This window comes from Pygocentrus nattereri, chromosome 8 (genome assembly GCF_015220715.1).
Source record: "Pygocentrus nattereri isolate fPygNat1 chromosome 8, fPygNat1.pri, whole genome shotgun sequence".
NCBI lineage: Eukaryota > Metazoa > Chordata > Actinopteri > Characiformes > Serrasalmidae > Pygocentrus > Pygocentrus nattereri.
In genome coordinates, this window is record NC_051218.1 from 44,404,994 (window position 1) to 44,432,530 (window position 27,537).

At 41.7% G+C, this 27,537-nt stretch overlaps 2 protein-coding genes across 2 annotated transcripts in view; both read left to right on the forward strand.

Annotated features, from left to right (window-relative positions):
* Window positions 1-1,114: 1,114 nt before the first annotated feature.
* nsdhl (NAD(P) dependent steroid dehydrogenase-like) lies at window positions 1,115-12,404 on the forward strand. Its single transcript, XM_017712493.2, has 8 exons — window positions 1,115-1,146; window positions 1,290-1,387; window positions 2,746-2,907; window positions 4,430-4,576; window positions 4,762-4,890; window positions 6,704-6,846; window positions 8,425-8,527; window positions 11,246-12,404. The coding sequence occupies exons 2-8, from the start codon at window positions 1,367-1,369 to the stop codon at window positions 11,576-11,578; spliced, it is 1,038 nt and encodes a 345-aa protein (XP_017567982.1). The 5' UTR covers window positions 1,115-1,146; window positions 1,290-1,366; the 3' UTR covers window positions 11,579-12,404.
* Window positions 12,405-15,918: 3,514 nt separating this feature from the next.
* The window catches only part of znf185 (zinc finger protein 185 with LIM domain), a 48,218-nt gene continuing 36,599 nt past the window's right edge, over window positions 15,919-27,537 (forward strand). The window contains exons 1-11 of the mRNA XM_037540758.1: window positions 15,919-16,016; window positions 19,127-19,179; window positions 19,622-19,733; window positions 22,055-22,159; window positions 22,264-22,296; window positions 22,376-22,435; window positions 22,558-22,605; window positions 23,591-23,674; window positions 24,166-24,246; window positions 26,372-26,431; window positions 26,514-26,612. Coding sequence (XP_037396655.1) covers window positions 15,919-16,016; window positions 19,127-19,179; window positions 19,622-19,733; window positions 22,055-22,159; window positions 22,264-22,296; window positions 22,376-22,435; window positions 22,558-22,605; window positions 23,591-23,674; window positions 24,166-24,246; window positions 26,372-26,431; window positions 26,514-26,612 — 833 coding nt within the window. The remainder of the gene's footprint in view (window positions 16,017-19,126; window positions 19,180-19,621; window positions 19,734-22,054; window positions 22,160-22,263; window positions 22,297-22,375; window positions 22,436-22,557; window positions 22,606-23,590; window positions 23,675-24,165; window positions 24,247-26,371; window positions 26,432-26,513; window positions 26,613-27,537) is intronic.

A 27,537-nucleotide genomic window follows, 5' to 3' on the forward strand; every position in this document is an offset into this window, starting at 1 on the left:
CCATGTTGTTACGTGTTTTATGAGGAGCTCATGTACTGTTTTGGTACCTCAGAGTGCATGAAAAAGAAAAATGCCCAGAAGTTACTAAATTTAATTTATGAAATTGGTTTGAAAGACACGAGGGTGTAATTGTATCTAGCCTAACACCGCCCTCCTTTATAAGTGTATTATTATTATTATTATTATTATTATTATTATTATTATTATTATTATATGGTTACTTGAATTTACCGACTGCTTCGTTTTTTCTTAAGTAAATAAATGTACAATGTATTGCTGTTGTTGTTTGTACATTGATTACATCAAAAAAAAGAACCCATTCCAGAGAACTGAGAGCAGAGTTACCGCTCTGTAATGTTTTCTCAGACGCTAGGGGGCGCTCGAGTTCGAGTGAGTCCGAAATGAATGGGTTGATATGAAGCGTTTGAGCAAAGTAGTTTATAAACGCTTAAACATTTTTAATGTGAAAGAATAGAATCATTTCCTGAGCGCAGAATATTATAAAACATTTTAACACCGCTGTTATATTTTTAAGCGCTTTTAAACTCGAGCTATAGGAGTTTAAAACGGCGCCTCGTGTAGGTCCATGACGTCAGTGAGCGCGAACAGCCAATGAGCTGCTCCGCTCGCCCATCAATCATCGCGCTCTAGCAGTAAAGCCCCGCCTCCTGCTGCCCGAAACCGGTTGGCTGTAGAAATAAAGGAAACATGCAGGTGAGATTTCTCTGCTTTTTTAGTGAAGTCCATCCTTCTACTGTCTAAAATGAAAGGAAAGTTCTGGCCGAGTGATTAGAAACTATTTTAACTGCTCGCTTTTAGCCGTTGGGCCCCATTCACTCCCATTCACTGAGGACTGGCTCGAGGGCGCCCTCTGCTGTTCAAGCGGCCAGACTCCTCATAATAAAGCGGTTCAGTCTAAAAGCTAAAGGTTGGTTCTCTCGCGAAAGAGGCGGGGCTGTAGGTAGTGCTGTTCTCTGATTTGTCCATAGGATGGTGTAATTTGACGTCAGCGCGTCGTCATTGGTCAGACGCGTATGTTACGTTGACAGCAGAGAAGGCGCGCAGCCAATGGCGGCGCCCCCCCCCCCCGAGTCTCTCCTGACTGCGGGGTCGCTGATCCACAGGCCGTCATACTGAGCCGCACAGGTGAGTGGAGAGTCCAGCGCCACGTGTTCTGTGTGTTTACTTGCTTTCCCTGTGGACATTCTTAGCTCGTCAGTGTGTAAAATCCAGTCCTGTCAGCTCCAGGAATCTCATCTCTGTAACATACCTTGCGATTTTTTGTGCAGTTGACTCCAAGTCTTCATTCTGTGGTGCTTCTCAGGGCTGTAACGTTAGTCCACTCCCTGTAGGAGAGCACTTGGCTATGGCGACACGGGTCCGGCCGGTGAGTGCTACATCTACTGTTTTTGTAGAATATCTTGGGCCATATCAAAAAATCTCAGCCCAGTCGAGTTCGTGGGCCAGTTGTGTTTTTGCTTTACTCTCATTTAACATTTTGCCAAAACCACAACAGCAAAAATGGGCATACTTGAACAGTTAAAAATAATTTAAAATAAAAAAAATAGTTGTATGTAAACAGTACACTGCATTAGCTACATTACAGGCCTGTTAAACCTCTTTAATTGTCCCCATTGAACTACACACCTGGCACCTTTTTCGTGGCGCTGTCCGAGAGCAGAGCCTCTATATCAACAACAGGGCTGTTGAACAGCAGAGGGCGCCCGCGAGCGAGTCCTCGATGAATGGAAATAAGTGGAGCTCAACGACACCGGTCAGACCTAACATGATGACCATCTCCTTGTTTCTGAGCTCATTGTCCAGTTGATCAGCTCCACTTACTGTATAGCTGGTCTTTGTAGTTCTACAGTTACAGACTGTAGTCCATCTGTTTCTCTGATACTCTGTTACCCTGTTCTTCAGTGGTCACATCCCCCATGGAATGACCCACCACCCAAATAGTACCTGCTCTGTGGGGGTCCATGGGGGTCCTGACCACTGAAGAACAGAGTAACAGAGTATCAGAGAAACAGATGGACTACAGTCTGTAACTGTAGAACTACAGAGTGCAGCTATACGGTCAGTGGAGCTGATAAGTTGGACAGTGAGTGCAGAAACAAGGAGGTGGTCATGATCTTCTGCCTGGTTGGTGTAGTTTCTAATCATTTATACAGAACTTTAATTTTAGAAAGTAGGATGTATTTCACTAAAAAAGCCAAACGTGCCCGTATGTTTCCTTTTTTCAACAGTAAACGGGTTCTGAGCAGCAGAACGCTGGCATTACTGCTGCTGAGTGCTGATTGGTTGTCGAGCGGAGCAGCTCATTGGCTGTTCACTGACGTCATGGATGTTTTAAAAATATAACAGCGGCGTTTAAATGTTTTATGCTGTTGTGTTTCAGGAAACGATTCTATTCTTTTACGTTAAAAATGTTTTATTATTCATAAACTATGATTTTGCTCAAAGGCTCCATATCAACCCATTCATTTTGGACTTGCTCAGGAGCGCCCCCTAGTGTTTGAGAAACCTGGTAGACACTGCAGAGGGGTATTTCTCCTCTCTACAATTTCTCTGACTATAGATTGCTGTTGGGGAGGGGATGGGAGCAAACATTACATTGCAGTGCATGCTGGGAACTGTAGTTCAGCTCATGGTGAATTGGCACTAGGCTGGTCATTGACTTAGTGCTGCTGTGACCGTGACCGTCTGGTTGTCAACCGCTGGCTTCATGTTCACTCTCACCAGAGCAGCAAGCGGTGCGCTGTTATAGGAGGCTCTGGCTTTTTGGGCAGACACCTTGTTGAGAGGTTGGTGGACAAAGGCTACTCGGTTGCTGTGTTTGACATCAGACAGAGCTACGAGCTTCCAGGAGTCACATTTCACCAAGGAGATCTCTGTGATAAACAGGTGAGCAGCAGGCTGTGCTCCTTTACAGGGCGTTCGTCATGGAAATCTCAGCTTTCTCTACTTAATCGACAAAGTATTTTGCCCTAAAGTTTCAAAACATATTCACTCCTGGGTCCATATAGTCCCTTTATGGAAACTAATCCACTGTTTTTGTGGTGTCATGAAAACCAGTGCATCTATTCAGCCTACGGCAGTTTTACCACAGCATTTTAGGGCCACGGTTAATAAAAATAAAAACAGTAGACCTTGAAAAAAGTCATAATATTTTGAGGAAAAAGTGGTTTAACTGTAGAGAGTCTAACTGTAAGGGGTCTAACTGTAGAGGGTCTATCTGGGGGCCTAACTGTAGAGGGCCTAACTGTAGAGGGCCTAACTGTAGAGGATCTATCTGGGGGACTAACTGTAGGGGGCCTAACTGTAGAGGGCCTAACTGTAGAGGGCCTAACTGTAGGGGGTCTAACTGTAAGGGGTCTAACTGTAGAGGGTCTATCTGGGGGACTAACTGTAGAGGGTCTAACTGTAGGGGGTCTAACTGTAGAGGGCCTAACTGTAGAGGGACTAACTGTAGGGGGTCTGACTGTAGGGGGTCTAACTGTAGAGGGCCTAACTGTAGAGGGGCTAACTGTAGGGGGTCTGACTGTAGGGGGTCTAACTGCAGAGGGACTAACTGTAGAGGGTCTAACTGTAGGGGGCTGCTCTAACGCGTTGGGGTCTCGGTTGCTGTCCTGGCGCCGGAGCTCCACTCACTCCCGTCTCTCTGTGGATCATTTTGATCTTCATCCTCACTGTCTGTGAAACTTCATGCCCTCTTTGAATGGGGGGAGATGAAGCCCCCGATAGCCGTGTAGACCACCCTGCCTGAGATTCTCCTTCAACAACACAGACAGGCGGTTTCCTCCGAGTCCGTCCGGCTCTTTATTCTAGATAAACAGTTCCCTGCTCAGCTGTTTCAGCCGGTTCTTACACTGATACCAGGCTGGTGCTGATGAGCAGGAGAGACGGGGGGGCTGAGTGTTTCTTTATGGGGGAATCGATATGAAAGGGCAGCTCCACCAACTCAACGCCCCTCATTTAACACCAGGAGGCGCTGCAACACTTTACAAAGACTTTAGCCACAATACTGACTTCTCCTGGTATTAATGGCACATTAATGCCCGTAATTCTGTGACCTTTTCTCAAAATTGTACGACTTTATTCTCAAAGTGTGGCCCTAAAACGCTGTTGTACAGTTTGGCCCCGCCCATTCACACTGACATTATAGAGAGTGTTTCATCCTGTTCCGGTTTTCATTGAGATACAATACAAGGCAGCCAGTCAGAACAGAGGGCATTTACATGTCAGACGTCAAGGAGCAGTTTCAAGAACTGTCTTTTTATTGAACGTGGATTTAAATGGCTAATGAACCACCACAAAAGTCCTAAGTACAAAAAATAAAATGCAAGAAAAATGTAGAATACGGCCCCTTCAAGGCAGTGTGGTTTCATTTTACGCCCTTTTCTTGCCTCTTTCTTGTTTTCCCCAGGCTTTACTCACAGCTCTGAAGGATGTATCCCTAGTATTTCACTGTGCCTCTCCTGCCCCTTTCAGTGATGACCGAGCTCTATTCCAGAGGGTCAACGTCGAGGGCACGCGTACAGTCATCCAGGCCTGCCAAGAGGCTGGAGTGCAGGTAAGAGCTCTGGACACACTGGGGTGATTCAAGAGCGTAAACTTGTGTCCATTTCGGGTTTTGCTGAAGTTTTACTGATTGTCATACTCTCCTAACCAAAACGCAGGATGGTTTGCTTGGTCATATGAATGAAAGCACGGAGACTGTTTGTCTAATATGTCTCGGCCGCATTATATGTTGTGCAGAAACTTGTCCTGACCAGTAGTGCCAGCGTGGTGTTCGAAGGAACTGACATAAAGAACGGAAAGGAGGATTTGCCTTATGCGAAAAAGCCCATTGATTATTATACAGAGACCAAAATCCAACAGGAGAAGGTAAATTTGCCTCATTTTTCATAAGTGACTCTTTTGAGATGCCCGCATCATAGATGCCTTTTTAATACACTGTTCTTTAACTACATTTGTTTCTGCAGAATCAAGATCTACTGTGAATCAATGGTGTAGATTATTAGACAAGCAACCCTTTTTCCAAAAAAGTTGGGTCGCTGTGCAAATTGTACATAAAAACAGAAATCAACGGTGTGCAAATCACTTAAAGCCTGTATTTAATGTAAAGTAGCACAAAGACAAAAGATTAAATGCTAAAACCGAGAAATGTTATTGTTTTTTGACAAATTTATGAACTTGATGTCAGCAACACATTCCAAAAAAGTTGGGACGGGGGCTTGTTTACCGCTGTGTTTCATCACCTCTTCTTTTCACAGCCCTCTGTAAGCGTTTGGGAACTGAGGAGACGCTGCTGTAGTACTGAAAGTGAATTGTTTTCACGTTCTGGTTTGCTGTAAAAATTCAGCTGCTCATCAGTTTCAGAGTCTCCTTTTCATATTTTCATTTCATAATGTGCCAAATGTTCTCAGTGGTGACCGGTCTGGACTGCAGGCAGGTCAGTTTAGCACCTGGACTCTTTTAATACATGGCCATGCTGCTGTAATACGTGCAGAATGTGGTTTGACATCGTTTTTCTGAAATAATCAAAGTCTTCCCTGAAAAAGACGTCGTCTGGATGGCAGCATTTGTTGCTCCAAAATCTGTATATATCGTTTAGCATTAATGGCACCTTCACAGATGTCAGCCATGCCATGTGCACGAATGCCCCCCATACCATCTTGGATGCTGGCTTTTGTACTGTGACTGATAACAAGCCAGATGGTCCCTCTCCTCTTCAGCCCAGAAGATGCACCGTCCGTGATTTCCAAGAAGAGTTTAAAGTTTTGATTCATCGGGCCACAGGACACTTTTCCACTTTACCACAGTCCATCTTAAATGAGCTCGGGCCCAGAGAAGACGGTCCTGTTTATGCATGTTTTTTAATTGCATGGTAGGATTTGACCTTGTATTTGTGGATGCAGTGATGAACAGAAGTGTTTCTGAGCCCATGCAGTGATTTCCACTACAGAATCATGTCTGTTTTTAATGCAGTGCTGCCTGAGGGCCCAAAGATCACAGCCAGCAGATACTGGGTTTTGGCCTCGTCCCACACAGACAGAGATTTCTCCAGATTCTCTGAATCTTTTAATGATGTTATGTATCATAGATGATGAGATCTTCGTTATTTTATGTTGAGAAACATTTTTAATTGTTGCACTATTTGCTTTCGCAAAAGCAGTGAACCCCTCCTCATCTTTACTTCTGAAAGACCCGGCCTCTCTGGGAGGCTCCTTTAAACCCAGTCTTGTTACTGACCTGTTGCCAATTATCCTAATTATGATGTTCCACCAGGTGTTTTCTTTTACACAACTTTACCAGCCTTTTGTTGCACCATCCCAGCTTCTTTGGAACGTGTTGTTGGCATCTAATTCAAAATGGCATATATATATAATTTTTTTGTACTATTGCCAGTTGAATATAGGGTTTAAATTATTTACTATCATTACATTTTATTTTTATTTACATTTTGCACAGCATCCCAACTTCTTTGGGATTGTACATTCATGAGTGTGGCCGTTTTTCAGTATTACTGAAAGCTCATCAGTGAGGCTCTCCTCAGCTCTTTGGCGACTCGCTTTAGGTTACAGAATAACATCTTGCCAGTCTCGTCATCAAATTTATATTAATAATATATAGCACAAAATATTAGCACAGTCTGGTTAATAAATAATTTCTTTTTCTCTTTTCGTCTGCTTCATAGCTTGTCTTAGAGGCCTGCAGTAAAGAAAAAGGTTTCTTCACTGTAGCCATCCGTCCACATGGCATCTTTGGCCCTCGAGACCCCCAGCTTGTACCCATTCTTGTTGACTCAGCCCGACAAGGCAAGATGAAGTTCATCATTGGGTGAGTAAGAGCGATTTTGGCTGATTTGTGAGATACTTTACGCCTCCTATAACCAGTCCATAAGTCTTCTCTGGCTGGCCACATCATTTTAAATCATCAAAAGTTGCGTCACCAGCTCTTTTATACCTCCTGTACTCGGTTTCATTAGGCTTTTAACCACTAGGTGGCACACTGCCCTCAGGGACATGGGCAGTACCTGAATGCCTCTGTTGTGCTCTGGCTGAATGTGATCACAGAACGTTTAGTACAATTACCACAGCAGAAATGATCAATTTTATGATCAGCTCAGATTTTTCTAATATGCTTTCTATCCCCCCCCCCCCCTCCCCCCTAATTCTTCAGTGATATGAAGCTGAAGCTCAGATACTCTCCAGCTTCTTGTTCTGATTTTCCCGTTTCACCTTAAATGGTCCAGCAGTTACATTATGGCACTTCAAGCATTGGTACTGCTCGACTATTTAAGGTGGAACGGGCAAGTTAGCCAGCTAGCTACCGAAACATTAGCATGTTATTAGCGATTTTTAAACATTTATTTTTATGCTTGTTATGAAGAAAAGGACCATAATACAGTGAAACAACATTAAACTAAGTTAATATAAGGGTTATTGTATTTTTTAATAGAAAAAAATTCTCACATTTGTGGGCCCCCCCCCCATAACACTCTGTTTGAAACCTCTGAAAAACCTCAGTTTGGAGGGCCAAGTAGCCCCAACACTTCACCCTACCCCTCTATCTCGAGACGAGAGCACGTGAAACCGAGGGCTTAGGGCTAAACGGTAGGGGCGAGGGGTGAAATGGGATGGGGCCCAAGTATGTTCATTGACTTTAGGGGGTGAAAGTGAACTTAACCATCCATAGTTCATGAGAAGCATTTTAATATTATTAGGACCACGTTTAATCTGTGTAAGGACAGTCGTGGGCTGGAGGTTAGGGAACTGGCCCTGTGACCGGAAGGTCGCCGGTTCGATCCCCAGAGCCGACAGCACATGACTGAGGTGTCCTTGAGCAAGACACCCAACCCCCAACTGCTCCCCAGGCGCCGTGGATAGGGCTGCCCACTGCTCCGGGCAAGTGTGCTCACTGCCCCCTAGTGTGTGTGTGTGTATGTGTGTGTGTGTGTGCTCACTAGTGTGTATGTGGTGTTTCACTTCGGATGGGTTAAATGCGGAGGTGGAATTTCCCCGTTTGGGGGATTAAAAAAGTATCGCTTAACTCACACTACGCCAAAATAAACGGCTTGCGTGATAAAATAATGTTTAGACAGCATTGAATCAAATCAGCTTTAGAAAGCAAACCTTTCACAACCGTTTCATGAACATGATCTGATCTGTGCGGCAGGATTATTTGCTGAAAGGCATGCGAATATGGGGTGAATCAGAACAGTGGAGGAACGGATTCCATTATTTGGCTTGGAGGAGAAGATCAGATCAATATGTGATGTGTGGTTAGAACTCATTTGCCTGCCGCTATCCATTAGACTTCGCAGGAAGCCTTAGGTGGATACTTCCATTCAGAGACATGATGTGGATCGTTTGTGTTTGTGTTTTTTGTTTTGTTTGTTTTTTTTCCTTTCTTCAGAGATGGATCAAACTTGGTGGACTTCACTTTTGTGGAGAATGTAGTGCATGGTCACATCCTAGCTGCAGAGCACCTGAAGCCAGACTCCCCGCTTTGTGGAAAGGTGTGTCTGTGTTTGTTTGTATGCACACAAATGTGTCCTTAATACAAGGGACTTGCAGAAGGAAGCTTGAGAGTACATTATAACACATTATAACACAGTGTTACATTTAATATACACTGAGTGTCCTACCTTGTACACTACACTAACCATTACCTACCATTAGTGATGTTCTGCTGAAGTGCCAGAGCTTCACACTTGCAGGGCACTTGTAGTTGAAGCTCCCTATCAATGCTTGTGTTATATCGTGAGATGATCATGTCATCAGTGATGACCTGAAACCTTGTTCAGGGATTGCTTTGAGAATGGGATCCATCTCGGTGGGCAAACGTCTCGAGGCCCCATTTAGAATGGTCTACCACCCAAATGATCTCTGGTCAGTAATGGTCCTATGGTGGTGTCTTTCCACTGTAGAGTGAAGTAGGTTTCAAACTGTGCAGCAACAGATGAGCTACAGTCGCTATTCATACGCCTACAAAGTGCACCTAAACTAATCAAAAGAAGAAACTGAAGTAATAATACTGATTTTCATTATGCCCTGTGCTAATCACACACTTTAGCGAATCTCAGTATCAGTGGAGCAGAAAACTGAGAAAATCATTTGTACAAAGGCAACCAGTTTCTGCTCTAGCACACCTGATTCAACTCCTTAGTTAATTACCAGGTTTGGAAGGCATGTTGGGCGTGTCCCATGTGTTTGAGCAGGATCGTCACCAAACTGTTGTGGATTCCAGCCCTTCAGAACCGGAACTGGGTGTTGCCTACCAAGTTTTTTTAACGTTACATTAAGCAGCATTGAATATTTAGTGTGACAAAGATATATATATATATATATATATATATATATATATATATATATATATAATGCTAAATTTCCTTCGGGATCAATAAAGTATCTATCTATCTGTATATCTAGTGTGTGTGTGTGTGTGTGTGTGTGTGTGTGTGTGTGTGTGTGTGTGTGTGTGTGTGTGTATTTATGTATAGTGTTATACCACAGAATGCTGTAGGCTGTTCCACGTTTCAACAACAATAATAATAATAATAATATTTAATTGTAACACTTTCTATGAATGCCATGTTTCAAGCACCTTCATAACACATTATAATGCATTCACAAGGCATTGTAAACATGGTTACAAATATTTATATAAAATAATTACACTGAATTACACGTCATAGCCATGTTTATTATGCATTATAAATTGTTAACATGAGGCATCGTAAGTAGTGTTAATAACCTGTTATATTGTCAGTGCCAAAGAAGTCAGTCACTACTTGAAGAGTGTAAAGTAAAAACAAATACACAACGTTTATTTACGCCGTGTGATTTCCAGTGTTTTATTTCTCAGTACTGGAGCTGTCAGAGCCGCATCTTCAGGGCTTCAGTCTTGAATATTCAGATGCTCCGAACAGGCCGTCCAGCCTGGAGTCACTGCTACAGTGAGCTTTTCTTACCCAGCGTCCCACTTTAAATGTTACATTACACCACAACAAACCGAGTACCTATCAGCCCCTCTGACATCACACTGAGCGTGAAGTCACTGTGGAGTGAAGGCCTGGAGAGGAGAAGCGAGATAGTCGAGTGCTGTCATTGTAATTTGTTCAATCACTGGTTCTAACATCAAGCACTAGAACCCTTAACTCTCTAACACTGCACTACAGTACAGTACAGTAATGCTGGTTACTGCTAGAGTTCTATTGGATATGCAGGGTTAAGTTAGAGCCAGGCTAACGGTGGTGCACATTACCAGTGGTGTATGTTAACTTTCCCACATTGGGTGAAACACTGAGGGAGGCTCTAGTTTAAATTCTGACATTTCAAGCCTGTAATGAGCTTTAATGTGTGTTTTAGTGTTTCAGTAAATCCTTCACTCTTAACACTAGAGAAGGCTTTAGTAGAGTCGGCTTCACTTTACTTAGAGTGGAGAAATACAACCTATGAGTCATGAATACTACTTATAATGCATTATGTTAGCAATTCATAATGCATAATAGGCATGACTATAATGTGTAATCCATTTTTATAAATATTTATAGCCATGTTTGATGCCTTATGACCCAGAGAGCGAGGCCAATTGTGCTCTCTTGGACTGCCGGCCACAGATGGCTGTAGCATGACCAGGGATCCAACTCGCGTTCTCCTGGAGACAGGAACAACGCTTAGATGGTTGCACCACTCGGGAGCGTACAGGTCGAGTTTTGACCATTGCCGTTAGGTAGAGAGGGTCTGGTGCTTTTTTGGTTTTGAAGGCAAGCCTCAGCATTTTAAATCTGATGGAGGCAGCTACAGAAAGCCATTGAAAGGAGTGCAGCAGTGGAGTGACACACTCTGAATCAGAATCCGCCTACGAAGACCAGCGAGGAGCAAGTTGCAGTAATCGAAGTCTTGAGATGTCAAGAGACTGGACAAGCACCTGGGTGGCCTCCCTAGAGAGAAATGGTTGAATCCTCCAGGTATTATAGGGGCTGAGCTGAGAATGAGATTTGGTCATCCAGAACCTCAACAAGAGGTTATTTACTATCACAGACTGAATGACCATGGAGTTCTTGATTGAGATGGCAAGAGGACCTGTAGTTCCAGGGATGAGTAGCAGCTCTGGCACATTTCTTAACAGAGGACTTTACTTGATATTGACCATTCAGATGTCAGAATAGGGAAAAAAATTGAGCCATGCATTCCTAAATCCATTGTATGTTTTTATTCTGCGTTCCCCACAGGCTTACCACATAACCAACGACGAGCCGATCCGCTTTTGGGACTTCATGTCTCAAGTGCTGGTGGGTCTGGGCTACGATGCCCCTCGCTACCACCTGCCCTACACACTAGTCTATGGAATAGCCCTGCTGCTCTGGCTGCTAACCGTGCTGCTCCGCCCCCTGGTGACCATAAAGCCCACCTTCACCCCCATGCGTGTGGCCCTGGCTGGAACCTACCACTACTATAGCTGTGCACGGGCCAAGCAGGACATGGGCTACAAACCACTGGTGAGCTTGCAGGAGGCTATAACACGAACTGTGGCCAGCTACCCACATCTGCGGAAAGGAAGCTAGTGTCTTATCAGGTCCATTTTAATTGCATTGGCTCTGTTTTCATACTTATTTTGGCCAGTCCTGATCTCAGAGACTGATGAGCAGTGCTCTTGTTCATAATGCTGGCTGCAGAGTCAGTTTACGGTCATTAATAATCTCTGGGCTGGTATTCATGAAGCGTAATGTAGAGCAAAAGCTCATTTGCAGTCAAATTCTCGCCTGTGTATACACAGCTTTGTAATCCGAGATGCTTTGTGAATCTCAGCCCTGCTGCAGTTATGAAACTGCTGTTTGAGCCTTTTGACAAATGTCAATGGATTACCCATGTTTGCTGTAGAGGCCTGTATATTAACAAAGCACTTTTTCTTACCTGTCCCAATATTATCCTCTTTTTGACTTCGGTCTGTATGAATAGTCTTTAAGTGTTATATTCAGCTGGTCAGGCCTGTTTTTTTTTTGTATCTTGGAATGATGTGCATCCATGTGATGCATTTCACTGAATGGCTCTAAGAACACTTTATATCATAATTTGCTGCTGCTGGAACAAAACCATATATCTCCAAAATGAAGACCTTACAGGAGAAGGAAAAAAACCTTCTTGACTTTTAAGGTAAGTCCATGGACACAGACTTTTTTCAGTCATTTTGGGCCGTTTCTTGTGGTCCGTTCATCTTTTGTTTTTTTTGTTTTTTTACACACAATGTAAAGAGCAAGGCTTTTTAAAAAATTATGTAAAAAAACTGAAAAAAGCTAAAAATGGAGATACAAGGTTTTATTCTGACAGCAGCGATATGTATGATTTATATGATCAGTTCACTTTTCCTGTATATTTCTCAATAAATACATTCTTAATTCCATTTTGCTGTGGATGACTCATTTTTGATGTGAAACACAATGTGAAATAAATAGGTTAGAGTTCACAAAATCAAATCTCAAACACTTCAAATCAACAGCTGGCTTTGCACGTTTTAATGTACATCTTCAGTCGTCATTTAAGTCTCTTAACTAAGTAGTAACTATTAATTTTCAAGGGAAATATGAATATAAGCAAAGTTAAAGAAAGCTCCAGAGTAATAGGGATTGGCCTGCTAGTGTTGTGCAATGCCCAGCATATATTCCTACTCCACGCCCTCAGTCGCAAACGCCCTTGTCCAGATCTGCCAAATCCTTTCACCCTCTTATCTACACTACATCACAAAACATCACCGTGACCACGTAGATACTCATGTGGCTCAGCCTGTCCTGCGGTGCATTACTGGCATTCCTGCTCTCGACATGGTGACAGAGAGGGGATGTTGATGAGATACTTGGAGTTCCAGGAACAATGATACACATTGCAGCTGAATTCGTGAGTCACAGCCATCGGCGCAGGTCGTCCGACCTGTTTGTGCCGTGGGTAAGGTAGTAGCTGGGGTGAAACTGTTACAGGGCCGTTCGCCAAAAGGTGAATGCACAGCTGTCGCTGCTGGCAGTTTGAGTTAATGAATATTGTAGAACAGTGTTTCTCAGCGGCAGTTCTAGGAGGTAACTCGTAAACCTGCATAACTTCACCCCAAAATGAGTGGTTAGGAACGCCCCTGGCCTCTCTTGCTAGTTTTCTGCATAATTCTATTGCAGTAGTATAAACAAAGTCGTTCCGAGTGGTTTGATGTGAAGAGTCCACTGTGGAACAGTTAGTTGCAGCCATGCAAGCTGGTTAGTTGAGAACCGTTCTAATTGTGCTGTTATTTCGTCATAACATCAGGCATCTTTCACAAACACTGTATCACTCTGCTGAGACGCCGTTGCTAAGCAACGACTTTGACAGCTGTAGGAGACGCTCAAGCCGTTTGAACCTTTTTACTTCTCGATTTGCGCAGAAACAGAAAACGGACACTTTTAAGATCACATTTGACCGACAGCCGATTTGGTCCGACTGAAGATGAGACGACGCTAAATTCCCAAACAGTCAGTTGGTCTGTGTGGAGGTGGAGACCGAACAGCCGGCTGTGCAGCGAGTGGGCGGAGCTCGTTACTCTGACGTAGCAACAAGCTGCTCGTTAAGGAGCTCTAATTAGGAGGAAGGAACTGAACATTAAAACATATTAAACGCCGCGTTCACGGCCAGTTTATTCATTTCTTACTGTATTTATTTAACTGCTGTATTAAAGCAGTAGAGCACTCGAGGAGGGAGTTATCACCAATAACACCACGGCTGTGATGATCTACGGCCACCAGATCACAGCCGGGATGCTGTTTCGTGATAACACGCTCCCTCTCGGGTTCCGTTGCTTAACTATACAAACTCGGATTCTTTAAAATGGTGGTGAAACCAGAGGCCACAATGTCTATAACTTAAATTTGGCCATTTTATTTTCCAAAATGACCAATGAAGTTTCATGAGTGTTTAATGTGCAATGTTGGTGAAATATTGGGAAATTTCTCTGAGGTAGCTTTAGAATTATTAAACGTTTTGGACGTCTGGTTCCCATCACCACCACTGTTAAAGATTCTCACTGGCTAGGTTCCTCAAAAATGTATAATTTCAGAACCGACCACTGCAACCGACTTTGTTTACATCTCAGTGGTTTATTTATGCCTCAAATTTGAGAAATCGATTGAATTGCCTTTTATGTAGTCTTGCTAAATAAGCAGTTCTGCTTTATGAAATACTCCCTAAGAGACCCACTCGTATAGCACCATATTCACTTGAAAGAAAGCATTTTTTCATCTGTAGCCTATGGTGTACTTTTCTGTACTTAAAAAAGGCCAGAAAACAAGTTGGTTTGAAACACATAACAGCAGCTGACTGAAAGGAAAATGACCATTCATGGTTTTGTTTGACCTTATGCTGCCGATTGACTTGGGTTGAGCGGTGAGTTGAAAATGATGGACTACTCCTTCTATTATTATTACATTATTCTTCTTTTTTAGAGTTATTAACACTATTTTATTACTTATTTCTAAAGACATGGCTCGTCTGCAGGGAAGTCATACAACTGCAGAGCCAGGTGGGCCTTCAGGACTTCAGCCTGAAAACAGAATATCCCTGAATGGCTCAGCACATTAAATGTAGAGCACTGTTGGAGCCACACCTTTTCCCTGTATGTTGTGTTACCGTTGACAACGATACACGTCCCGTAGGTAAATAAGGTTGTCCTCACTTCGCCACAGGGAGCCACTCAGCCGTTCTCTTCCTATCCTGCTGTCAGCACAGATGTGATTCTGTGCTATGTTATATAGTTCACTGAAAAGTCTAATGTGTACAGTTGTCTGAATGCTGAATATCTAATTGACATATTTGGTGGCTAAAGTTTGCTTCTTTAGTTTTGCACTGAAGTTTTGAGGCTAAAAGTAATAGAAATCTGTGGGTGGCTTATTCAGACTTATTCAGCTTGATAGTGCCCAATGACATTGTACGCAAAAGATTTAATTTAAAAATGAAGATAAAATAATTAAAGAGGAAATCACAGACATAAATAATTGGGTAGACAACTATGTTGTCACAAAATAATTGGTCGGAAGATTAATGAATTCTATGCCCCAATTCCATTTTCTTTCCCTTTAGTTTTGTGATGTTCCTCTGCTTTAGTTGTTGAGCTCTGATTTTAGTGCTAGATAAAGCAACCTTGTGCTCTGGAAACCAGCCAGATGTTTTACACTCTTATTAGCTGGAAGGGAAATGTTTGTTAATGAGCTTTAACTAAGCTTGACAAGGCTGTTGCTATGAAATCCCGGGTGTTTGCTAAGGTGTTGCCAGGCCATTACTAGGGTATCCCAGGTGGTTGCTAATGTGTTACTAGGCTGTGCTATCCCAGGCAATTGCTGAGGTATTGCTAGGTCTTTGCTATTGTATCCCTTGTGTTTGTTTTGTTGTGCCAAATTATAGTGTAGGTTGAACAATCTTATAATTTGTCTTGCAGCCCTCTCTCATAATTAGAAATATGATATATACTGATAAGATATGCCATATGAGATTGCTGTATGTATCGTATAGGAAGCTATTTCTGTAATAGAAGCAATTTCAAACTTCTGATTGTGACGTGACTGTATTTCCATGATGCCTTGCTCTAATTAAGACCATGCACACTGTGCACTTTTTCAGTGAGCTTTACACGATTGGTCCCACTGGAACCCGGACCACTTCCACTTGAACTGATCTTGGAGCTGTGTTGGCGTTTCAGACGTACAAGGTCAATTCAGGGGTCAGTTAGAACTGACCCTAGACCAGCTGTGGAGCTGGGTGAGATATTTGCTGAGTGATGAATTGTTTATCTCTCACACCTCTTGTCTTTGTCTGGACAAGTGACACATAGAAAAAACATGTGAGATTTAGGTATATAGAAAAGGACTCCTCCTATTACACTCCTCCTGACACACACATGCCCACCCCAGGCAGTCAGGCTTCTCCAACTGGCTCAGCTAGTCAGTCTATGCCACCGCCTGTACCTGCTCACTCCAGGAGACAGCTGTCAAACAGGTAGCTTCCCTCAGTATCGCTGACACTCCAAACTCGCTCCTGCTGTTCAGTAACTTCATCCTGAGCTTCGTGTAGCTCCCTAGGCCAAAATCGGGGATTAATCAGCTTTTTTGGATGTGTGTTTTCTAAGCCAAGGTAAGATTGTTCGTGAAAGAGCATTTTATGGTGTTACAAGGTTCATCTTATATATATCTATAAAGACAGTTGAGCCTTCTGACACACTTGCCCTTTTCATGGGGGCACATTCAAGCATGCTGAGCTAGGACATGCTTATCATAGTCTCGAAGAGTGTGATGATATGGATAGGAGAAATGATCTTAGATCAGAATGTATGAGTTATGGATCTTTCCTTTGACACTGAGTGTTGCTCTAAGACTGTTTGCCGTCATATAACCATTTGCCTGCCACTCTGTTTGCTAGCCATAATTGCTTTCTCGCTTTTCTCGTCCAGACCTGCGTGCTGGCCTCTGGAAGTTGTTTTGTGTGGCTGTGTCGCAATGTTTAATCTTGCCTCGCATTGTTTGGTGCACAATGGACGACGACGAAAGAGTCAGTTTGGATCAGGCAGTCAAATGCAGTGTGATTTACTAGCACAGACCAATTACTTGATTACGTTCATGCTTCGGTTCTGGAGGGCTTCACCAGCGCAGAGCTTGATAAGCTTGAAGCTCATTAAAGCCTTTCATGAGTTCAGTCATGTGTGGTCAAGCAAGAAAGAGACTGTTCTAGGTCTTGATTTTGACCCTCTGATTTAGAAACGCTGTCCAGATTTCACTGGATCGCACTGCTATTGATCCCACTGAGATGGAAAAATAACTGGCATATCAGTGGGATTGTTGGACTATGAACTGTGTTTACAGTTTAAAAGCCCTTCGATCTACTTTCCTGCATGAGGAGTTTCCAAAACATTGTCGGATCTTCATAATAACAAATAAAGATAGGCTTGTTTTTGCAACACACACAATATTTTACAGTACAGTCTTAAAGTAAAGGTTCCTAAATGGTTCTCAGCTTGGAATAGGAATACGATTTCGGGTTTAAACCACACAACCTGTTGATGGAATGATGCTACTTGATGGAAAAGTGCAGGAAATATTCCAGACTGTAGAAAAGAGTCAGGGTTTCGTCTGTGGTAATATCCTATTCCTATTCAGTGTATTTATTGTGGTAAACTGAAGAATGCAGATGTTATCAAGAGCAGGAGAAGCTTGCAGAGAGGCTTAGGTCTCACCCTGTGCTTCTTTGTCTCGTTGGAGCTCTCTGTGGTGGTTTTTGTTTTGTTTTTTTATTGATAAAGCTGGCCAAGACAATCCCACTCTGAATCAACTCTAGCCTGTCTCCAACTGCGTTCTTTATAAGAGGTTCCCTAAAGCTTCAATAATGTACATTCTTCTAATTTGCTCATAAGCAACATGTGATATGTAAAAATACTATAAATACTGAATGTTTATGTGCTGCCTGTTAAAGAAGACGAGTAGAAAGCCGTTTCGGCCTATTGAACACAACCGTACAATTACAAATATGGTTGATAATCAATGAAAGTACTTTTGGATGTCATCTTAAATATGTGTGCATAAGAGAGACTATGTGGTGTGAAAGTGGTTGGACAGGCTAGACAGCATGGCTTAACAGTGAGTCAGGAATTCCAGATGTCAGAAAGAAGAGTAAACAGTCCCCCAAAGCATGGGCGGTAATTTACTTAGTTCAGTGAAAAAAAAAATGTATTTACGGACTTTACTCCATATCCCAACAGTGGAATTGCAAAGGCAATGTTTATGATAATAGTTATCAATGATTTTACTGCATTGCTCACTATGTGCATGTTTCATAATTTGTTATGTAGCTATTATACTACATTTCACATTATTAGGAAGGATGAGAGAGTAACAAAGCAAATGCTTCAAAAATCTTTTCCATCATATACTGTTAAATATACATTCTAGACATATATGTTGATATATGGCTGAACTATGTGTCCCATAATTGTAAGTAAGCAATTTTAAGTAAGTTGGCATAAATGTGATATATGGGGTGGTTCAAAAAGATTCACCTGATTTAAAAGCGCCAAATATTTACAACATAGGAACCAATCACATACAAACTGTAAGAGGAGGTCATAGAGTTTCTGACTGGCTCCTTCAGTCTGAGAGGAGCTGAGACCCCTGAGCAGAGCGTTCTGCGTTCTCCACATCAATCAGAGTGAATCCGTCAGAACTGAGCAGCAACTTCATCAGCAGTGAAGCTCCAGCAGCTCAGAGCGTTCGGTGCTGGTTCCACAGCACTGGATGATCTCCGAAATCCCACTGAAAGAGCCGTGAGAGCAGCGACGCCCGACACGCTCAGTCCAGTCTGGGATGAGTTTGACTGTGGTGTTGATGTCATCCGTCCAGCTGGAGGAGGTTCAGACTGAGACCTTGTAGAACTACATAATAAACTTTATGCTCATTTACACCGTTTACAGCTCACTGCACTGATCTGTGATCATTTAGAATATAAATAAATAATTTTGAAATTGGATGAATCTTTTTGAATCACCTGGTATATGTCCATATGTGACAAATGTAAATTGGATAAAAGAGAATAAGAAAAGTCCACATATGCTAATATATGTCATATATTTGAAATCCATATATTGCCATATATCATTTTTCTGTATGGGAGGGTGTTTACCATGGTCTTAAGATCCAAATGAATTACATTTCAAAAGCAAATTAGACTCACTTTGCCAGTAAAAGGGAACTTTAGTTCATATACTAACATTTTAAAATAGAAAACTAAGCAAAACTAGAATAGAATAAAATAGGATATGGTAAAGTTACATTTCCAAAGAGATGGTGTGTTAATGGTGTCTGACCCCAGAGGTGGAAAATTCAGGTCCAGCAAGTAAAAAATCCTTCCCAGGATTTTGTTCCACCGGCCTGGCTTCTCTAGTTAGATCAAACTACCAGCAGAGCTGTCTGGGCAGTTGGAACAAAGTCCCAAAAAGGATTTTTACTTTCTAGACCTGAAGTCACCACGTCTGACTGACCCTTTTTGCAGGATGATTGTCCATTTACATTTGTACCTGTCAACTAACCTCAAACTAACGCTTCCTTCTTTATTCGAACCAGGCTTTCCTTACAGACGAACTTTGGATACAGAGAACTGCTGGTCATGTCTACAGGTCAGTCGGACGGACTTTGTTGATTCCTTCCACACCCCTTTTTATCTCACCTGACACACACACACACACACATACACACACATGCAATTGCAGAAGATACTTTGTACCAAACCTGGAATTATGATGACTAATGGAAGGCAGTCAGTGCTGTGTGCATTAATACCACAGCTGCTGTGTCTTTACTCATTCAGGATCCACCCAGACCACACCACGCCACACCAGGGTGACAGTGGCAGTCAAAACCTGTCATTCAACATATTATCACCCTCAGTGTCTTTAGGGAAATATACAATAGTCTGTGTGCATCTATCAAGGTTACACTGCTGGTGTTGATTCATATCTGGTGTTGTGGAACTGCTGGGATGTCATAGCCTGTACAAATTAAGAGATGCTGACAGATTGTGATCATGTGTGTGTGTGTGTGTGTGTGTGTGTCAAGCAGGAGACAGACAGTCTGTTTTGCGTACGACGAAGGTCCGCACCACGCTGAAGGGCGACAACAGCTGGATCCAACGTCGCAAAGATACTGAAGAAGAGGAGGAGCAGAAGCCATGGTGAAGACATATGTTGTGTTTTGTGTGTGTGTGTGTGTGTGTGTGTGTATGTGTGTGTGTGTGTGTGTGTGAGAGAGGGAGACCAAAGCTATGTACAGTAGTACATAGTTATGTAAGGTAACACAGCCATGAATCGGATACTTATCTGATCTAAGACCACATATGAAAGTGGGTCAGGTCGAATTTGAAAACATCAGATCTGAGTCAAATTAGGGCAAAAGATCGGATTTGTGTAAACAATAAAACTGAAAACATCAGATCTGAGTCACATTAGGGCAAAAGATAGGATTTGTGTCCACACCGCCCTGAAAACATCAGATCTGAGTCACATTAGGGCAAAAGATCGGATTTGTGTCCACACAGCCCTGAAAACATCAGATCTGAGTCACATTAGGGCAAAAGATCGGATTTGTGTCCACACAGCCCTGAAAACATCAGATCTGAGTCACATTAGCGCAAAAGATCGGATTTGTGTCCACACAGCCCTGAAAACATCAGATCTGAGTCACATTAGGGCAAAAGATCGGATTTGTGTCCACACCGCCCTGAAAACATCAGATCTGAGTCACATTAGGGCAAAAGATCGGATTTGTGCCACTTTAACCTGGTAATGTGAACGTAGCCCAAGAGTGTGCTATGTCTTTATGTCCATATTAGAATAAAAAAAAGTGTTTAAAATATAATTTCCTCTTACCCCAGATGTAACCATGAGGTTAAAAATGTTTGTTGTTCTAAATTTGCTTCTTCAGTATTTCTCTGGAGCTACAAGGCTAATGTGGTTACTAAGTATTCAAAGCTTTGAGTCACCAACTGGCATCATGCAAGCTGTCACCCCATATGGAAATCGATATATGCAAATATGGATTCTAAATGTAGGACATATTTTAGCATATGTGGATCTATCTTATATCCAACTTATCTATCCACCTCCTTGTTTCTGCGCTCATTGTCCATTTGATCAGCTCCACTTACTGTATAGCTGCACTTTGTAGTTCTACAGTTACAGACTGTAGTCCATCTGTTTCTCTGCACTGCTGGGGCTAACACAGTATGCATTCTCGCTCACAGAGTTTTTGAAATATTGTATAAAATGTGTGAAGGTACCTTTTGAGGAAATCTGTGTAATATTTAAATTCATACCTTTTAAGCCAGGGGTGTCAAACTCAACCACTAAAAGGGCCGTATTTAAAAATCTCAAATCCGTGGGCCAGCTGTGTTTTCATTCCATAAATACTTAACATTTTGCCCAGACATGAACAGGCCATTGTTTATTGAAACTATGCCCAAACTGTAACAAATAGGCACTGAATACTTATTCAAAAATAATTATGGTAACACTTTATTTGGATGGTCCACTGTAGGTGCTTTGTAAATGGGGGCAGTCGTGGGCTGGAGGTTAGGGAACTGGTCCTGTGACCGGAAGGTCGCCGGTTCAATCCCCAGGGCCGACAGTCCATGACTGAGGTGTCCTTGAGCAAGACACCTAACCCCCAACTGCTCCCTGGGCGCCATGGTTAGGGCTGCCCACTGCTCCGGGCAAGTGTGCTCACTGCCCCCTAGTGTGTGTGTTCACTAGTGTGTATGTGGTGTTTCACTTCACGGATGGGTTAAATGCGGAGGTGGAATTTCCCCAGTTGTGGGATCAAAAAAAAAAAAAAAAGTATCACTTAAATGTTCAGTATATCTTTAAGTATCATTCAACTAAATAGCCATTAAATCCATCTGAACTTCCAGGTCAGTGTGAAATAATCGATTAAATCTGACCCTAACCCTAAACCCTCACCTTGACCTCAAGTTAAAACCAACTCCAAACCAAACCAAAAAAACATCAACTGAGGATCACCAGAAAGTTTGTTAATGATTTAAGTCTCTGTAGAGCATCTATAGGGGACCATCCAAAAAAAGTGTGACTATAATTCTAAATAAAAATCAATCGTTTTCGGTACTACCTGTCCAGGGTGTATCCTGCCTTTCGCCCAATGACAGCTGGGATAGGCTCCAGCTACCCCCAACCCCCCCCCCCTACCCCCCCCCCCCTGTGACCCAGAATGATAAGTGGCTTAGAAGAGCGTGCTGCGGACTGTAGTGCAGCTCAGGGTGAAATGGGCTAATATTAATAGAAAACTAAAACAATTAACACGATTGTGTTTTGCACATGGGGTTTAAGTCATTATTGCATTAAAAAAACACTAATTATTAATATGAAGAGTGACCCCAAACTTTCGAACAGTAGTGTATGGACCTTTGTAAGTTTAAGGGGTTGATGAATGACAATAAATACGAAATGTAACGTGTCTCCTATGCACCTCTGAATTGTAAAGGATCGCAGAGGTGCGCGCAAGTCGTGTCAATGGTGCATTCAGCGACACCCCACCAGAAACGACCCCCACCCAACCAGAGCCTGAGCCAAAGCTCGGCACAGACAGGTAAGACACCACTATGTTATTTCATATCAGAATGCATGGCCTTAGGCCCAAACGTTTTTAATTGCTGCACATATGACATTTATTATCTTTGACCTTTTTTACAGCCCTAAGGCACCAGCATCTGGATACCTGATCAGGTGAGTCAGGCTTTTTATTGCATATATTTGGAGCCATATCATAACAATGTTACATGCCGTTAACTTCAAAATCTTTCAGAGGCGTTTTCACAAAGACGGACACCAAACCAACTTCACCGAAATCGACCAATGGCTATAGGTACGTAGGCAATTCTCCAAGTCTTCTGCGGGTTTGGCTGCATTAGAAGTTCTCTCCGTTAGAACTTTCAGACACAGTGGTTGAAACTGGCCTGTCGTAAAATGTTCTTTTCTCCTTTTTAGTGGGACGTCTGTCTTCAACAAAAAGTCCTCAGAGGGATACAAGAAGATGTAAGTGTGTTCTCGTCTGGGGGTAGGGTGTGCTGATTTACATTTACGGCATTTGGCTGACGCTCTTATCCAGAGTGACTTACAACTTGATCATTTTACACAGGGAGGCCAAGGTGGTGTTAGGAGTCTTGCCCAAGGACTCTCATTGGTATAGTGTAGGGTGCTTACCCAGGTGGGGGATTGAACCCTAGTCTACAGCATAGAAGGCAGAGGTGTTACCCACTGGGGTGTTACTGGTTGGAGGTGTTACTGATTCTTGTTGAGATGGAGGGGTAGGATGTAATGTAGTGTTGGGGCTACATGACCCTCCAAACGAGGTTTTTCAGATGAGAAAAAATAAAACGAGAAAACAAATAAAACCAGCGAGATGGATTACAAAAGACCAAAGAAACACACAAATGTGTATATTTTCTCAGTTAAAAATGACAATAATTATTATATTACCTTAGTTTAATGTTGTTTCAGGGCATTATGGTCAACTTTTATTCACAACAAGCATTAAAAATCTATGATAGCATGCTAATGTCTCGATAGCTAGCTGGCTAACTTTCCTGTTCCACCTTAAATAGTTCAGCAGTTCTGACGCCTGAGGCACTAGAATGTACCTGCTGCTCCATTTAAGGTGGAATGGGAAAATATGAACAAGAATCTGGTGGGTATCTGACATCTGACTTCAGCTTCGTATTACCAAAGAATTGGGGGGGTGATAATAAATAATCACCCCCCTCTTTGAAGGCGTATGATCTCTAAATGTAACTAAAGCCCAGAAGTGAGGAGCTGAACTTTCCCCTCCTCTGCTCTGCAGTGCTAGTAGCTGTTAAATGAAGTAATGCTCTTTTTATTGCTCTTTGAAAGTTAGAAGCAGAGAAATTTGCTCATTTAAAACCATTTAATCCTTCAGATTTCCCCAAACGTCTGACAGGCAGTGTATGAAGCGTTTCGTGTCTGTCTGTGTGAACTGTGGTATGTTGTGTGTTCCTCTCAGTGCTCCTCACACAGTTCGCCCAAGCCTGGAGAGCACAGCTGGAGAGACAGACCCAGCTGTCAGCAAAGAGGAACAGGAAAGAAGGTGAGGAGAACGTCTGCAGATACAACCCCAAATCCAAAAAAGTTGGGACGCTGTGTAAAATGTAAATAGAAACAGAATGCAATGATTTGCAAATCTCAAAGACCCATGTTTTATTCACAGTAGAACAGAGAACACATCAGATGGTGAAAGTGAGACATTTTAGTGAGGAGGTGGTCATCATGTTATGTCTGATCTGTATGTGTGTTCTATGTTCTACTGTGAATAAAATATGGGTCTATGAGATTTGCAAATCATTGCTTTATTGGAACTGGGGGCTGTACTTTCTGATGCCTGTCATTGGCCTAAGCACATCAGAGTGAAAACGCTGATCTAAGCTTACGTCTCTTCAGGTCACAGTTCTCCTCAGTGCTGTGTAAAAAGCCAAGGCTGATAAGCTTCATAAATGGTCCATTGTTTATAATGTTCTCTCACTGAAATGAGCTTTGAACGCTGCTTTCTGATGCTCCTCTTCTTCTGTCGTGTGTGTTTAGGACAGAGGCGGCCAGCAACGTCCTGAAGAGCTCAGCAGCCAGGCAGCGATCCTACGTACTTTCAGCTGCAAAGAAATATGAGTACGTCCCACTCTGATTGATAAAAATGCATCATGATGCATTGATATGAGGGTGGCCATTCAAATGTATTGATTTTTTAATATTATTTATTAGATATTAGAGTGAGTTATTATTAGGCCAAAATAAGATTTTATTTTAAAATATAAATGATCTACATTTCCAATGTGATGCAACTAATTCCATCAGTCACATCTGAATTGTATCGAAATAATGGGTAACACTTCATTTGAAGGCTACCTGCATAAGGATTTCATTACGCATGAATAGGTATTTAATAACATATTTATAAAGCAGTAATTGAGTATTTATGAACAGCTTATGTTTTTAATCACTGTTTTCTGAAGTAAATAACATTATACTGGCACAAGGGACCTTAAACTGAATTGATGCACTGAATTTGTTTCATTTATAACAATGTTCTTCTCAAATGATGGCGCTTATAGAGGGAGATTCACTTGAAAGAGGCCTCAAATATTCTGTTGTACCTGCCGTTAGGATGAAGCCATCTGAACCTATAAATGCGCTACATACCTCGATGGCTGGCCAATACTGTACACCACCATCCTGATGAGAAGTCAGTGACTGAGTGAAGGGAAACCAGTTGCCTTAAAAAATGAGTTAGAATTTTCAGTTAGAATGACTGTAATTTTTCAGTTAGGCTAACATAAACATACCTTTGTGCAACTCCTAAATTCTAATTATTTTGATTTAAGGTCTTGAAATTGCAGTTTATCTATGGTTTATTGGGCAATTGAGATTTTTTTTCTAATTAAGTGATATTGATCACTTTGCTTAACACCAAAAGGTTAACCTTAACTGTAAACGTGGTTACTGACCAACACAAATGGCCACTTATCAGCTAAGAGAAGGATCACCGTCACTCTTAACCAACAACACAATGGTAAACAGTTGAGGAAAGCACATGCAAAAAAACATACGCCTGAGGAAAGGCAGCCTGGGTGGAATGAAAGACGATGAGTAAAATAAAGGGAAAGAAACAGTCAGTATGCAAATAGTTGGAGCTACGAGCCAATGGGAAAGAAATCTACGTTTTATCTAACGAGATTGTGTTAACAAAACAAACACGTAGTTGTATTTCACAGCTTACTTAGTTTCACTCATTTGTTCAGCAACTTTAATGAGAAAGAAACAATGAAAAGCAATGGAAATGTTTCAAAGTTGCCATAGCAACAGACTAAACCAAATAGTAATAAGCTAATTCAACTTAAAAATGCCATTTAAGTGTACAAAATCATCAAAAACGTTCCCTTAACTTGTGGGACATACTAAGTTTAATGTACAACAGACTTAATTTATTTGAGGTAAAACTGGCGCCTACCTCATCAGAAAGAAAAAAAGGACAAATGTGATTAAACACCTGCTAATATTTCTCTTTCATGAGATCTAGAATTCAAACATTCTAAAATGGGAAAGGAAAAGTGGAGGTAAATGAAATTGCTTACATCATGAAGTTTAGAAAGTTTTAGAAAATGAAAAGTGAGTACAGACAGCGCACCTTCTCCTGAAATCATCTGCAGAGGTGGTTAAGTGGCTCAAGCGGTATTAATCGTGTTAGAAGCAGAAGAAAAAGAAAAATGAGAATATTATAGATTACAGATTACTGCAGATTACTACAGATTACTGCAGATTACTACAGATTACTGCAGATTACTACAGAATACTGTAGAATACTACACAGTGCTCAACACGCATTCAGTTCATCTTCAAATTTAGCAAATCAGCATTTTAAGCCACATCATCTACCAGCATGTAGTGCTCCTTAGAGCAGAATGTGGAACAGGATGGACTTATCCGTCAGAAAACCCCCCCATTATTGCTGTTTTGCACTTTTTTACAGAAATTAAAAATGTCAACTGGCCTTCACTGGCTGCTAACATTTCATCATGAGTGGACCAATAGGAATGCTCCAAAATTACTTCACAAATAATTTTGTTTCATTAACTTCCATTCAAAGTTGAGAGTGTTTTTCTTTCCATTTCAGAGCTATGAGGTTTTGTTCCGACACGCTTCACTGTCTCTACACACCACTGTCCAAGTTCATTATTGACATTTTGTAAAATATTTTAGGCATTGATTTTTATTGATTTATGTCCATTGGTTTTAGGATTCCACCAGAGAAACCGGACAGCTCTGACCCCCCAGTCATATCTTTTGTTGCCAAAAGGTAAACAGCATTTTGTGGTAAAGTTACCTGTGGACCAAACAGGATATCGCGTGATGCTGACAGCTCTGCTCTGTGTGTGTAGGGTTGTCATCAGTGATGATGAAGACAGTGACTCAGCAGCCAAACCACCAGCAGCCCCAGCTCCTCCAAATCCTCCGGCTCAGCCTGCACCTAAACAGAGGTACACTGTTCATTCGGCACCACTTCAGAATGAGACTACCTTTATAAAGGGTTTTTTAATGGTTTAAAATAAGTTTATTAACAGTTATTATTCAGGTCATAAGCAGTGTCAAAATTATTAATAAGCAGTTATAACACGTTATAACAGTTATATAACAGTATAACAGTTATAACATAAAGCCGAGCTGTTTTATCTGATGAATGTGAATATGTGACGAAGCTAATAGTTTAATGCTGACTGATGACGAAGACAAAGGAAAATCAGTAAAGATCAAAATCTGAGGTTTAACAGTATAAATGAATGTGGCTTCACTATTAGGTGAACATCAGGTCACTGTTGCCCTTCAGACTGGTTAGAATGAGTTTATTAATGCTTATTAATTAGGTCATAAACACCTTATAATAGATAGACAGATAGATAGATAGATAGATAGATAGATAGAGAGATAGATAGATAGATAGATAGAGAGATAGATAGATAGATAGATAGATAGATAGATAGATAGATAGATAGATAGATAGATAGATAGAACTTTATTGATCCCAGAGGGAAATTGCAGATAAGCATCAATAAGCAGTTATAACACTTTAATAAAAAGGGCTGTTGGTTTTCTAAGAGTGAACCCACATTTTTGCTGTTGAAGTTCAGATTTTGATGCTTACTGATATTAATCTGTCAGTCAGCAGGCGCCTGTCAGCTTCATCACGCATTCATATTCATCAGATGTATGAGCTCACCTTTTAATTATTGTTATAGCTGCTTATAAATTAGTTATAAATTGTTATAAGTAATAACTATAAATAAACACGTTTTAGACCATTCATGAACCCTTTATAAGGGTTGTCTTATTCTAAAGTGGTACTGTTAATTCTTACTAAATCAATCAGTTTAAAACCCTGGGAAAAAGGCCTTTCTATGCAGTCAT